Source organism: Oncorhynchus nerka, unplaced genomic scaffold (genome assembly GCF_034236695.1).
Source record: "Oncorhynchus nerka isolate Pitt River unplaced genomic scaffold, Oner_Uvic_2.0 unplaced_scaffold_2024, whole genome shotgun sequence".
In the NCBI taxonomy this organism is placed as follows: Eukaryota; Metazoa; Chordata; class Actinopteri; order Salmoniformes; family Salmonidae; genus Oncorhynchus; species Oncorhynchus nerka.
In genome coordinates this window covers 40,105-55,395 of record NW_027039302.1, presented here as the reverse complement: position 1 = coordinate 55,395, position 15,291 = coordinate 40,105, and the positions used below count along the sequence as shown (strand labels likewise).

Here is a 15,291-nt window from a genome sequence, read left to right as displayed (position 1 = left end):
ATGTGTGCAGATTGGTTGAGCGCTATACTTCCTCCCTCCCTCCCTGTATGTGTGCAGATTGGTTGAGCGCTATACTTCCTCCCTCCCTCCCTGTATGTGTGCAGATTGGTTGAGCGCTATACTTCCTCCCTCCCTCCCTGTATGTGTGCAGATTGGTTGAGCGCTATACTTCCTCCCTCCCCTCTCTCCCTGTATGTGTGCAGATTGGTTGAGCGCAGATTGGTTATACTTCCTCCCTCTCTCCCTGTGTGTGTGCAGATTGGTTGAGCGCTATACTTCCTCCCTCCCTCCCTGTATGTGTGCAGATTGGTTGAGCGCTATACTTCCTCCCTCCCTCCCTGTATGTGTGCAGATTGGTTGAGCGCTATACTTCCTCCCTCCCTGTATGTGTGCAGATTGGTTGAGCGCTATACTTCCTCCCTCCCTCTCTCCCTGTATGTGTGCAGATTGGTTGAGCGCTATACTTCCTCCCTCTGTCCCTGTATGTGTGCAGATTGGTTGAGCGCTATACTTCCTCCCTCCCTCCCTGTATGTGTGCAGATTGGTTGAGCGCTATACTTCCTCCCTCCCTCCCTGTATGTGTGTAGATTGGTTGAGCGCTATACTTCCTCCCTCTCTCCCTGTATGTGTGCAGATTGGTTGAGCGCTATACTTCCTCCCTCCCTCCCTGTATGTGTGCAGATTGGTTGAGCGCTATACTTCCTCCCTCCCTCCCTGTATGTGTGTAGATTGGTTGAGCGCTATACTTCCTCCCTCTCTCCCTGTATGTGTGCAGATTGGTTGAGCGCTATACTTCCTCCCACCCTCCCTCCACAACTGGAGCACTAAACCAGGCATAGAAATCTGTTATCGACTAATATCTCTTGCAGGCGACAATAATTAGACGAGGGGTAGTCTGTAATAGTGTAGAGGGTGAAAATGAATTCTGTAATGCAACTGCCAAAAAAACATCAACACCTGTACGCTTGAACCAATAAATACTGAATTTGTATTCTATCGAAGCTCTCCCTACATATAAACTATTGCATGTACTTTGCATAAAACCATTATTGCTGTATTACAGTGTAACTATTGTCGAGCTCCCAAAAGAGGAAGGATACAGTAGAGAAAACTGCTTTTTCAAAATGCTCAAAAGGATATAAGAAAAACCTTTCTTAAGAAGTTCAGGCAGGTAAACATTTGCGTCTGTTTCTCAAATGAATGATAATTGAGTTCAATGAGCGTGCAACAACAAAAACATTCCCCCCTCTCTTAAAAGGTAACATTATGCAAATGTGATTGTTCCTCAAGCAATTGTTTTTCATGCGTAAACAAGCTCTCTGACTTACAATAATAACTGCCATGACAACTGCCATGGTAAATGACCCGCATAAACAGCCCTCGGAGCAGTCCCCATTTAAAGACGCAACAACACCGTGATAAGGCTTTGTTTTTTACCCTTCTATACAACTGGAATCAGTGGGCATGTAACTAACTGTAAGAGCCTTAGCGTTAGTGTTATATATTAAAAGGGCTTTCAAAAGGCCCATTGGCGATGATTGTTATGTTAGTTTTACTAGCACCGTTAGCACGGATTAGCCTGAATTCGATTAGCGTTCACAACATCAGTAGTTATACCCGTTTTGCACCGTTAGCACGGATTAGCCTGAATTCGATTAGCGTTCACAACATCAGTAGTTATACCCGTTTTGCACCGTTAGCACGGATTAGCCTGAATTCGATTAGCGTTCACAACATCAGTAGTTATACCCGTTTTGCACCGTTAGCACGGATTAGCCTGAATTCGATTAGCATTCACAACATCAGTAGTTATACCCGTTTTGTTATCCTTGCTCAAAGGGTATCATGCAGTGTCATTACTTATTACTATGTCTCTATCACAGTTAACAAAGTATCATTAGCTTATTAGTATAGGTTTTATTATGCCGGGTTCACATCATGTCAGCTTATTCGTTGTAGAAAGATTATACTCAAGTTTCTCACTTGGGAAGTATCAGAATAAACAAATATTAAACCCTACGCAAATAACTTACGTTAATTTGAACTCGGAAGTCCCAAGTTTCCGACATGATGTGAACATGGCATAAGTACAGAGTGTTAGCAACCTGACCAGGAAGTACCAATCCAGCCAATAACTCACCCTGCTGATGGAGAAGGTAAAGCCTGGCTTGCCGGTGCAGTAGCCCATGAAGCAGAAGCGCAGTTGCCAGTAGAAGGCATGCTCGGCAATGAAGGTGATGAGCGACAGAGCCATGGCCGCCCCCAGCATGTAGAAGACACCTGCCATGTTGTCCACGTCCAGCTGGCTGCTCATCACCTCGTTCTTCTCGTTGTGGCAGATCCCCGTCAGCCACAGAGCCTCCAGCTCCTCCATCTCTCCTGGGGGGACAAGCAGGCGATAGAGGGGGTTAGGAGGGGTTAGCAGGAGGGGTTAGGTTATGATACGGTTAGGGGAGAGGGGTATATAGAGGGGTTAGGTTATGATAAGGTTAGGGTGAGGGGTATATGGAGGGGTTAGTTTATAATAAGGTCAGGGTGAGGGGGTATATGGAGGAGTTAGTTTATAATAAGGGTAGGGTGAGGGGTATATGGAGGGGTTAGTTTATAATAAGGTCAGGGTGAGGGGGTATATGGAGGGGTTAGTTTATAATAAGGTTAGGGGTGAGGGGTATATGGAGGAGTTAGTTTATAATAAGGTTAGGGTGAGGGGGTATATGGAGGGGTTAGTTTATAATAAGGTTAGGGTGAGGGGTATATGGAGGAGTTAGTTTATAATAAGGTTAGGGTGAGGGGGTATATGGAGGAGTTAGTTTATAATAAGGTTAGGGTGAGGGGGTATATGGATGGGTTAGTTTATAATAAGGTTAGGGTGAGGTGTATATGGAGGGGTTAGTTTATAATAAGGTTAGGGTGAGGGGGTATATGGATGGGTTAGTTTATAATAAGGTTAGGGTGAGGGGATATATGGAGGGTTAGTTTATAATAAGGTCAGGGTGAGGGGGTATATGGAGGAGTTAGTTTATAATAAGGTTAGGGTGAGGGGGTATATGGAGGAGTTAGTTTATAATAAGGTTAGGGTGAGGGGGTATATGGAGGAGTTAGTTTATAATAAGGTCAGGGTGAGGGGGTATATGGAGGAGTTAGTTTATAATAAGGTTAGGGTGAGGGGGTATATGGAGGAGTTAGTTTATAATAAGGTTAGGGTGAGGGGGTATATGGAGGAGTTAGTTTATAATAAGGTTAGGGTGAGGGGTATATGGAGGAGTTAGTTTATAATAAGGTTAGGGTGAGGGGGTATATGGAGGAGTTAGTTTATAATAAGGTTAGGGTGAGGGGGTATATGGATGGGTTAGTTTATAATAAGGTTAGGGGTGAGGGGTATATGGAGGGGTTAGTTTATAATAAGGTTAGGGTGAGGGGATATATGGAGGAGTTAGTTTATAATAAGGTTAGGGTGAGGATATATGGAGGGGTTAGTTTATAATAAGGTCAGGGTGAGGGGGTAGATGGAGGAGTTAGTTTATAATAAGGTTAGGGTGAGGGGGTATATGGAGGGTTAGTTTATAATAAGGTTAGGGGTGAGGGGGTATATGGAGGAGTTAGTTTATAATAAGGTTAGGGTGAGGGGGTATATGGATGGGTTAGTTTATAATAAGGTTAGGGGTGAGGGGGTATATGGAGGAGTTAGTTTATAATAAGGTTAGGGTGAGGGGGTATATGGATGGGTTAGTTTATAATAAGGTTAGGGTGAGGGGGTATATGGATGGGTTAGTTTATAATAAGGTTAGGGTGAGGGGGTATATGGAGGGGTTAGTTTATAATAAGGTTAGGGTGAGGGGTATATGGAGGGGTTAGTTTATAATAAGGTTAGGGTGAGGGGATATATGGAGGGGTTAGTTTATAATAAGGGTAGGGTGAGGGGGTATATGGATGGGTTAGTTTATAATAAGGTTAGGGTGAGGGGGTATATGGAGGGGTTAGTTTATAATAAGGTTAGGGTGAGGGGTATATGGAGGAGTTAGTTTATAATAAGGTTAGGGTGAGGGGGTATATGGATGGGTTAGTTTATAATAAGGTTAGGGTGAGGGGGTATATGGATGGGTTAGTTTATAATAAGGTTAGGGTGAGGGGGTATATGGAGGGGTTAGTTTATAATAAGGTTAGGGTGAGGGGGTATATGGAGGGGTTAGTTTATAATAAGGTTAGGGTGAGGGATATATGGAGGGGTTAGTTTATAATAAGGGTAGGGTGAGGGGATATATGGAGGAGTTAGTTTATAATAAGGTTAGGGTGAGGGGATATATGGAGGGGTTAGTTTATAATAAGGTTAGGGTGAGGGGGTATATGGAGGGGTTAGTTTATAATGAGGTTAGGATGAAGGGGTTAATGGAGGGTTAGTTTATAATAAGGTCAGGGTGAGGGGTATAAGGCGGGGTTAGTTTATAATAAGGTTAGGGGTGAGGGGTATATGGAGGAGTTAGTTTATAATAAGGTTAGGGTGAGGGGGTATATGGAGGGGTTAGTTTATAATAAGGTTAGGGTGAGGGGGTATATGGAGGGGTTAGTTTATAATAAGGTTAGGGTGAGGGGGTATATGGAGGAGTTAGTTTATAATAAGGTTAGGGTGAGGGGATATATGGAGGGTTAGTTTATAATAAGGGTAGGGTGAGGGGGTATATGGAGGAGTTAGTTTATAATAAGGTTAGGGTGAGGGGATATATGGAGGGGTTAGTTTATAATAAGGTTAGGGTGAGGGGGTATATGGAGGGGTTAGTTTATAATAAGGTTAGGATGAAGGGGTTAATGGAGGGGTTAGTTTATAATAAGGTCAGGGTGAGGGGTATAAAGGCGGGGTTAGTTTATAATAAGGTTAGGGGTGAGGGGGTATATGGAGGAGTTAGTTTATAATAAGGTTAGGGTGAGGGGTATATGGAGGAGTTAGTTTATAATAAGGTTAGGGTGAGGGGTATATGGAGGAGTTAGTTTATAATAAGGTTAGGGTGAGGGGGTATATGGAGGAGTTAGTTTATAATAAGGTTAGGGTGAGGGGGTATATGGATGGGTTAGTTTATAATAAGGTTAGGGGTGAGGGGGTATATGGAGGGGTTAGTTTATAATAAGGTTAGGGTGAGGGGATATATGGAGGAGTTAGTTTATAATAAGGTTAGGGTGAGGGGGTATATGGAGGGGTTAGTTTATAATAAGGTTAGGGGTGAGGGGTATATGGAGGAGTTAGTTTATAATAAGGTTAGGGTGAGGGGGTATATGGAGGAGTTAGTTTATAATAAGGTTAGGGTGAGGGGGTATATGGAGGAGTTAGTTTATAATAAGGTTAGGGTGAGGGGGTATATGGATGGGTTAGTTTATAATAAGGTTAGGGTGAGGGGGTATATGGATGGGTTAGTTTATAATAAGGTTAGGGTGGGGGTATATGGAGGGGTTAGTTTATAATAAGGTTAGGGTGAGGGGGTATATGGAGGGGTTAGTTTATAATAAGGTTAGGGTGAGGGGATATATGGAGGGGTTAGTTTATAATAAGGGTAGGGTGAGGGGGTATATGGATGGGTTAGTTTATAATAAGGTTAGGGTGAGGGGGTATATGGAGGGTTAGTTTATAATAAGGTTAGGGTGAGGGGGTATATGGAGGAGTTAGTTTATAATAAGGTTAGGGTGAGGGGTATATGGATGGGTTAGTTTATAATAAGGTTAGGGTGAGGGGGTATATGGATGGGTTAGTTTATAATAAGGTTAGGGTGAGGGGGTATATGGAGGGGTTAGTTTATAATAAGGTTAGGGTGAGGGGGTATATGGAGGGTTAGTTTATAATAAGGTTAGGGTGAGGGGGTATATGGAGGAGTTAGTTTATAATAAGGTTAGGGTGAGGGGATATATGGAGGGTTAGTTTATAATAAGGGTAGGGTGAGGGGTATATGGAGGAGTTAGTTTATAATAAGGTTAGGGTGAGGGGATATATGGAGGGGTTAGTTTATAATAAGGTTAGGGTGAGGGGTATATGGAGGGTTAGTTTATAATAAGGTTAGGATGAAGGGTTAATGGAGGGTTAGTTTATAATAAGGTCAGGGTGAGGGGGTATACGGAGGGGTTAGTTTATAATAAGGTTAGGGGTGAGGGGGTATATGGAGGAGTTAGTTTATAATAAGGTTAGGGTGAGGGGGTATATGGAGGGGTTAGTTTATAATAAGGTTAGGGTGAGGGGGTATATGGATGGGTTAGTTTATAATAAGGTTAGGGGTGAGGGGGTATATGGAGGGTTAGTTTATAATAAGGTTAGGGTGAGGGGGTATATGGAGGGGTTAGTTTATAATAAGGTTAGGGTGAGGGGATATATGGAGGGGTTAGTTTATAATAAGGGTAGGGTGAGGGGGTATATGGATGGGTTAGTTTATAATAAGGTTAGGGTGAGGGGGTATATGGAGGGGTTAGTTTATAATAAGGTTAGGGTGAGGGGGTATATGGAGGAGTTAGTTTATAATAAGGTTAGGGTGAGGGGTATATGGATGGGTTAGTTTATAATAAGGTTAGGGTGAGGGGGTATATGGATGGGTTAGTTTATAATAAGGTTAGGGTGAGGGGGTATATGGAGGGTTAGTTTATAATAAGGTTAGGGTGAGGGGGTATATGGAGGGGTTAGTTTATAATAAGGTTAGGGTGAGGGGATATATGGAGGGGTTAGTTTATAATAAGGGTAGGGTGAGGGGTATATGGAGGAGTTAGTTTATAATAAGGTTAGGGTGAGGGGGTATATGGAGGGTTAGTTTATAATAAGGTTAGGGTGAGGGGGTATATGGAGGAGTTAGTTTATAATAAGGTTAGGGTGAGGGATATATGGAGGGGTTAGTTTATAATAAGGGTAGGGTGAGGGGGTATATGGAGGAGTTAGTTTATAATAAGGTTAGGGTGAGGGGATATATGGAGGGGTTAGTTTATAATAAGGTTAGGGTGGGGGTATATGGAGGGTTAGTTTATAATAAGGTTAGGATGAAGGGGTTAATGGAGGGGTTAGTTTATAATAAGGTCAGGGTGAGGGGGTATACGGCGGGGTTAGTTTATAATAAGGTTAGGGGTGAGGGGGTATATGGAGGAGTTAGTTTATAATAAGGTTAGGGTGAGGGGGTATATGGAGGGGTTAGTTTATAATAAGGTTAGGGTGAGGGGGTATATGGATGGGTTAGTTTATAATAAGGTTAGGGGTGAGGGGGTATATGGAGGGGTTAGTTTATAATAAGGTTAGGGTGAGGGGGTATATGGAGGGGTTAGTTTATAATAAGGTTAGGGTGAGGGGATATATGGAGGGGTTAGTTTATAATAAGGGTAGGGTGAGGGGTATATGGATGGGTTAGTTTATAATAAGGTTAGGGTGAGGGGGTATATGGAGGGGTTAGTTTATAATAAGGTTAGGGTGAGGGGGTATATGGAGGAGTTAGTTTATAATAAGGTTAGGGTGAGGGGTATATGGATGGGTTAGTTTATAATAAGGTTAGGGTGAGGGGGTATATGGATGGGTTAGTTTATAATAAGGTTAGGGTGAGGGGGTATATGGAGGGGTTAGTTTATAATAAGGTTAGGGTGAGGGGTATATGGAGGGGTTAGTTTATAATAAGGTTAGGGTGAGGGGATATATGGAGGGGTTAGTTTATAATAAGGGTAGGGGTGAGGGGGTATATGGAGGAGTTAGTTTATAATAAGGTTAGGGTGAGGGGGTATATGGAGGGGTTAGTTTATAATAAGGTTAGGGTGAGGGGGTATATGGAGGAGTTAGTTTATAATAAGGTTAGGGTGAGGGGATATATGGAGGGGTTAGTTTATAATAAGGGTAGGGTGAGGGGTATATGGAGGAGTTAGTTTATAATAAGGTTAGGGTGAGGGGATATATGGAGGGGTTAGTTTATAATAAGGTTAGGGTGAGGGGTATATGGAGGGGTTAGTTTATAATAAGGTTAGGATGAAGGGGTTAATGGAGGGTTAGTTTATAATAAGGTCAGGGTGAGGGGGTATATGGAGGAGTTAGTTTATAATAAGGTTAGGGTGAGGGGTATATGGAGGGGTTAGTTTATAATAAGGTTAGGATGAAGGGGTTAATGGAGGGGTTAGTTTATAATAAGGTTAGGGGTGAGGGGGTATATGGAGGAGTTAGTTTATAATAAGGTTAGGGTGAGGGGGTATATGGAGGGGTTAGTTTATAATAAGGTTAGGGTGAGGGGTATATGGAGGAGTTAGTTTATAATAAGGTTAGGGTGAGAGGGTATATGGAGGGGTTAGTTTATAATAAGGTTAGGGTGAGGGGTAGTTGGAGCAGTTAGTTTATAATAAGGTTAGGGTGAGGGGGTAGATGGAGGAGTTAGTTTATAATAAGGTTAGGGTGAGGGGGTATATGGAGGGTTAGTTTATAATAAGGTTAGGGTGAGGGGTATATGGAGGGGTTAGTTTATAATAAGGTTAGGGTGAGGGGGTATATGGAGGGTTAGTTTATAATAAGGTTAGGGGTGAGAGGGTATATGGAGGGGTTAGTTTATAATAAGGTTAGGGTGAGGGGGTAGTTGGAGCAGTTAGTTTATAATAAGGTTAGGGTGAGGGGTAGATGGAGGAGTTAGTTTATAATAAGGTTAGGGTGAGGGGGTATATGGAGGGGTTAGTTTATAATAAGGTTAGGGTGAGGGGTATATGGAGGAGTTAGTTTATAATAAGGTTAGGGGTGAGGGGATATATGGAGGAGTTAGTTTATAATAAGGTTAGGGTGAGGGATATATGGAGGGTTAGTTTATAATAAGGTTAGGGTGAGGGGGTATATGGATGGGTTAGTTTATAATAAGGTTAGGGTGAGGGGGTATATGGAGGAGTTAGTTTATAATAAGGTTAGGGTGAGGGGGTATATGGAGGGGTTAGTTTATAATAAGGTTAGGGTGAGGGGGTATATGGAGGGGTTAGTTTATAATAAGGTTAGGGTGAGGGGGTATATGGAGGGGTTAGTTTATAATAAGGTTAGGGTGAGGGGATATATGGAGGGGTTAGGTTATGATACGGTTGTAGGTTAGGAGTTAGAGGGGATCTACAGTGAGGACGGGTTAGGTTGGTTCAGTTTATATCGAGTTAGGTTAGGAGAAGATGGAAAGAGAATATAGCTAGGTGCTGAAAGGAAAGGTGAGGTATTTGAATAGTATAAGGCATGAGTGCTGAGGGATACAGTGGGGGGACACAGTGAGGAGGGACACAGTGAGGAGGGAAACAGTGTAGAGGGATAATACAATGAAGGGGGATACTGTAGAGAGGGATACAGTGGAGAGGGATACAGTGAAGAGGGATACAGGGAAGAGGGATACAGTAGAGAGGGATACAGTCGAGGGATACAGTAGAGAGGGATACAGGGGAGAAGGATACAGTAGAGAGGGATACAGTAGAGAGGGATACAGTGAAGAGGGATACAGGGTAGAGGGATACAGTGAAGAGGGATACAGTAGAGAGGGATACAGTAGAGAGGGATACAGTGGAGAGGGATACAGTGAAGAGGGATACAGGGAAGAGGGATACAGTAGAGAGGGATATAGTAGAGAGGGATACAGTGGAGAGGGATACAGTGGAGAGGGATACAGTAGAGAGGGATACAGTAGAGAGGGATACAGTGGAGAGGGATACAGTGAAGAGGGATACAGGGAAGAGGGATACAGTAGAGAGGGATACAGTAGAGAGGGATACAGTGAAGAGGGATACAGGAGAGAGGGATACAGTAGAGAGGGATACAGTAGAGAGGGATACAGTGAAGAGGGATACAGGGAGAGGGATACAGTGAAGAGGGATACTGTAGAGAGGGATACGGTAGAGAGGGATCCAATAAAGAGGGATACAGTAGAGAGGGATACGGTAGAGAGGGATACAGTAGAGAGGGATACAGTAGAGGGATGCAGTGAAGAGGGATACAGTAGAGAGGAATGAATTGAATAGGGATACAGTAGAGAGGGATACAGTAGAGAGGGATACAATAAAGAGGGATACAATAAAGAGGGATACAGTAGAGAGGGATACAGTAGAGAGGGATACAGTAGAGAGGGTTACAGTAGAGAGGGTTACAGTAGAGAGGGATACAATAGAGAGCGATACAATAAAGAGGGATACAGTAGAGAGGGATACAATAAAGAGGGATACAGTAGAGAGGGATACAGTAGAGAGGGATACAGTAGAGAGGGATACAATAAAGAGGGATACAGTAGAGAGGGATACAGTGAAGAGGGATATAGTAGAGAGGGATACAGTAGAGAGGGATACAGTAGAGAGGGATACAGTAGAGAGGAATACAGTAGAGAGGGATACAGTAGAGAGGGATACAGTGGGGTGTTGCAGTGAAGAGGGATAGAGTAAAGAGGGATACAGTAGAGAGGGATACAGTAGAGAGGGATACAGTAGAGGGATGCAGTGAAGAGGGATACAGTAGAGAGGAATGGATTGAATAGGGATACATTAGAGGGGGATACAATAAAGAGGGATACAGTAGAGAGGGATACAGTAGAGAGGGATATAATAAAGAGGGATACAGTAGAGAGGGATACAGTAGAGAGGGATACAGTAGAGAGGGATACAGTAGAGAGGGATACCGTAGAGAGGGATACAGTAGAGGGATGCAGTGAAGAGGGATAGCGTAAAGAGGGATACAGTAGAGAGGGATACAGTAGAGAGGGATACAGTAGAGAGGGATACAGTAGAGAGGAATACAGTAGAGAGGGATACAGTAGAGGGATGCAGTGAAGAGGGATAGAGTAAAGAGGGATACAGTAAAGAAGTATAAAGTGAAGAGGAATACAGTAGAGAGGGAAACACTGAAGAGGGATACAGTAGAGAGGGAAACAGTAAAGAAGTATAAAGTGAAGAGGGAAACAGTAAAGAAGTATAAAGTGAAGAGGGATACAGTAAAGAAGTATAAAGTGAAGAGGGATACAGTAGAGAGGGAAACAGTAAAGAAGTATAAAGTGAAGAGGGATACAGTAAAGAAGTATAAAGTGAAGAGGGATACAGTAAAGAAGTATAAAGTGAAGAGGGATACAGTAAAGAAGTATAAAGTGAAGAGGGAAACAGTAAAGAAGTATAAAGTGAAGAGGGAAACAGTAAAGAAGTATAAAGTGAAGAGGGAAACAGTAAAGAAGTATAAAGTGAAGAGGGAAACAGTAAAGAAGTATAAAGTGAAGAGGGAAACAGTAAAGAAGTATAAAGTGAAGAGGGAAACAGTAAAGAAGTATAAAGTGAAGAGGGAAACAGTAAAGAAATATAAAGTGAAGAGGGAAACAGTAAAGAAGTATAAAGTGAAGAGGGAAACAGTAAAGAAGTATAAAGTGAAGAGGGAAACAGTAAAGAAGTATAAAGTGAAGAGGGAAACAGTAAAGAAGTATAAAGTGAAGAGGGAAACAGTAAAGAAGTATAAAGTGAAGAGGGAAACAGTAAAGAAGTATAAAGTGAAGAGGGAAACAGTAAAGAAGTATAAAGTGAAGAGGGAAACAGTAAAGAAGTATAAAGTGAAGAGGGAAACAGTAAAGAAGTATAAAGTGAAGAGGGAAACAGTAAAGAAGTATAAAGTGAAGAGGGAAACAGTAAAGAAGTATAAAGTGAAGAGGGAAACAGTAAAGAAGTATAAAGTGAAGAGGGATACAGTAAAGAAGTATAAAGTGAAGAGGGAAACAGTAAAGAAGTATAAAGTGAAGAGGGAAACAGTAAAGAAGTATAAAGTGAAGAGAGAAACAGTAAAGAAGTATAAAGTGAAGAGGGAAACAGTAAAGAAGTATAAAGTGAAGAGGGAAACAGTAAAGAAGTATAAAGTGAAGAGGGAAACAGTAAAGAAGTATAAAGTGAAGAGGGAAACAGTAAAGAAGTATAAAGTGAAGAGGGAAACAGTAAAGAAGTATAAAGTGAAGAGGGAAACAGTAAAGAAGTATAAAGTGAAGAGGGATACAGTAAAGAAGTATAAAGTGAAGAGGGAAACACTAAAGAAGAATAAAGTGAAGAGGGAAACAGTAAAGAAGTATAAAGTGAAGAGAGAAACAGTAAAGAAGTATAAAGTGAAGAGGGAAACAGTAAAGAAGTATAAAGTGAAGAGGGAAACAGTAAAGAAGTATAAAGTGAAGAGGGAAACAGTAAAGAAGTATAAAGTGAAGAGGGATACAGTAAAGAAGTATAAAGTGAAGAGGGAAACAGTAAAGAAGTATAAAGTGAAGAGGGAAACAGTAAAGAAGTATAAAGTGAAGAGGGATACAGTAAAGAAGTATAAAGTGAAGAGGGAAACAGTAAAGAAGTATAAAGTGAAGAGAGAAACAGTAAAGAAGTATAAAGTGAAGAGGGAAACAGTGGAGAAGGATAAAGCGCAGTGGACAGTAAATTAATATAGTGAGACACTGACTTGTTGCTTCTGATGTCTTTGATTGTTATTTTGACTGTGTGTTTGCATGTGTGTGTGTGTGTGTGTGTGTGTGTGTGTGTGTGTGTGTGTGTGTGTGTGTGTGTGGCCATTACAGCTGTGTGTGTGAGCACAGTCAGTGCAAATAAAATTGTATTTGTCACATGCACAGAATACAACAGGTGTAGACTTACAAGCCCTTAACCAACAATGCAGTTAAAAAAATTTGAGTTGTAAAATATTTACTAAATAAACTAAAGTTAAAAATGTTTTGAATCAATCAAAAAGTTGCAAAATAAATTTACTTAACAATAACCAGTCAATGTGCGGGGGTACAAGTTAGTCGAGGTAATTTGTAAAGTGACTATGCATAGATAATAAACAGCGAGTAACAGCAGTGTAAAAATAAGGGGGGTCAAAGGGGAGAGGGGAGGGGGTTAAGGGGGGTTAAAGGGGAGGGGGAGGGGGTCAAATAGTCCAGGTGGCCATTTGATTAGTTGTTCAGCAGTCTTATGACTTGCGTGACTGGAGTCTTTGACAATTTTTTGGGCCTTCCTCTGACACTGGCTAGTATATAGGTCCTGAATGTCAGGAAGCTTTGCCACAGTGATGTACTGAGCTGTACGTACTACCATCTGTAGCGCCTTACGGTCAGATGCCGATCAGTTGCCATACCAGGAGACCCATGCTAAATCTTTTCAGTCTCCTGAGAGGGAAAAGGTGTTGTCGTTCCCTCTTTACAACTGTCTTGTTGTGTTTGGACCATGATAGTTTGTTGGTGATGTGGACACTAAGGAACTTGAAACTCTCGACCCGCTCCACTTCAGCCCTTTCGACGTTAACGGGGGCCTGTTCGGCCCACCTTTTCCTATAGTCCACGATCAGCTCCTTTGTGTTGCTCACATTGAGGGAGAGGTTGTTGTCCTGGCAGTCTCTGACCTCCTCCCTCTTGGCTGTCTCTTCGTTGTCGGGGATCAGGCCTACCACTGTGGTGTCGTCAGCAAACTTAATGACGGTGTTGGAGTCGTGCTTGGCCACACAGTCGTGGGTGAACAGGGAGTACAGGTGGGGGCTAAGCATGCACCCCTGAGGGGTCCCAATGTTGAGGATCAGCTTGGCAGATGTGTTGTTGCGTACCCTTACCACCTGGGAGGCCTGTCAGGAAGTCCAGGATCTAGTTGCAGAGGGAGGTGTTTAGTCCCAGGGTCCTTAGCTTAGTGATGAGCTTAGTGGGCACTATGGTGTTGAACGCTGAGCTGTAGTCAATTATTAATATTTTTTTAAATTTCACCTTTATTTAACCAGGTAGGCCAGTTAAGAACAAGATCTCATTTACAACTGCGACCTGGCCAAGATGAAGCAAAGCAGTGCGACACAAACAACAACACAGAGTTACACATGGAATAAACAAACATACAATCAATAATACAGTAGAAAAAGTCTACATACAGTTTGTGCAAATGGCGTGAGGAGGTAAGGCAATAAATAGGCCATAGTAGCAAAGTAATTACAATTAAGCAAATTAACACTGGAGTGATAGATGTGCAGATGATGATGTGCAAGTAGAAGTGTGCAAAAGACTAGTGTGCAAAAGAGCAAAAAGTAAATGAAAACAATATGGGGATGAGGTAGGTAGTTGGATGGGCTATTTACAGATGGGCTGTGTACAGCTGCAGCGATCGGTAAGCTGCTCAGATAGCTGGTGCTTAAAGTTAGTGAGAGAGATATAAGTCTCCAAATTCAGGGATTTTTGCAATTCTTTCCAGTCATTGGCAGCAGAGAACTGGAAGGAAAGGCGGCAAAAAGGAGGAGTTGGCTTTGGGGATGACCAATGAGATATACCTGCTGGAGCGCGTGCTAAGGGTGGGTGTTGTTATGGTGACCAGTGAGCTGAGATAAGGTGGAGCTTTACCTAGCAAAGACGTATAGATGACCTGGAGCCAGTGGATCTGGCGACGAATATGTAGCGAGGGCCAGCCGACGAGAGCATACAGGTCGCAGTGTGTGTGGTATATGGGGCTTTGGTGACAAAACGGACGGACTGTGATAGACTGCATCCAGTTTGCTGAGGAGAGTGTTGGAGGCTATTTTGTAAATGACATCGCCAAAGTCGAGTATCAGTAGGATAGTCAGTTTTACGAGGGTATGTTTGGCAGCGTGAGTGAAGGAGGCTTTGTTGCGAAATAGGGAGACGATTCTAGGTGTGTAATTTTGGATTGGAGATGTTTAATATGAGTCTGGAAGGAGAGTTTACAGTCTAGCCAGACACCTAGGTATTTGTAGTTGTCCACATATTCTAAGTCAGAACCGTCCAGAGTAGTGATGCTAGTCGGGCGGGCGGGTGTGGGTAGCGATTGGTTGAAAAGCAAGCACTTAGTTTTACTAGCGTTTAAGAGCAGTTGGAGTCCATAGGAGGAGTGTTGTATGGCATTGAAGCTCGCTTGGAGATTTGTTAACACAGTGTCCAAAGATGGGCTAGATGGTGACAGATTGGTGTCGTCTGCGGAGAGGTGGATCAAGAAATCATCCGCAGCAAGCGACATCGTTGATATATACAGAGAAAAGAGTCGTCCCGAGAATTGAATCCTGTGGCACCCCCATAGAGACTGCCAGAGGTCCGGACTACAGGCCCTCCGATTTGACACACTGAGCTCTGTCTGAGAAGTAGTTGGTGAACCAGGCGAGGCAGTCATTTGAGAAACCAAGGCTGTTGAGTCTGCCGATAATAAGAATACGGCAATTGACAGAGTCGAAAGCCTCGGCCAGGTCGATGAAGACGGCTGCACAGTACTGTCTTTTATCGATGGTGGTTATGATATCGTTTAGTACCTTGAGCATGGCTGAGGTGCACCCGTGACCAGCTTGGAAACCGGATTGCACAGCGGAGAGGGTATGGTGGG

General features: G+C 42.7%; 1 protein-coding gene across 1 annotated transcript in view; it reads right to left on the bottom strand.

The window, feature by feature from the left end:
- Nucleotides 1–2,140: 2,140 nt before the first annotated feature.
- Nucleotides 2,141–15,291, bottom strand: part of LOC115125100 (glutamate receptor ionotropic, NMDA 2B-like) — a gene marked incomplete at its 3' end in the record, with an annotated part of 32,851 nt that continues 19,700 nt past the window's right edge. The window contains exon 8 of the mRNA XM_065014849.1: nt 2,141–2,379. Within this exon, the coding sequence (XP_064870921.1) occupies nt 2,141–2,379 (239 nt within the window). The remainder of the gene's footprint in view (nt 2,380–15,291) is intronic.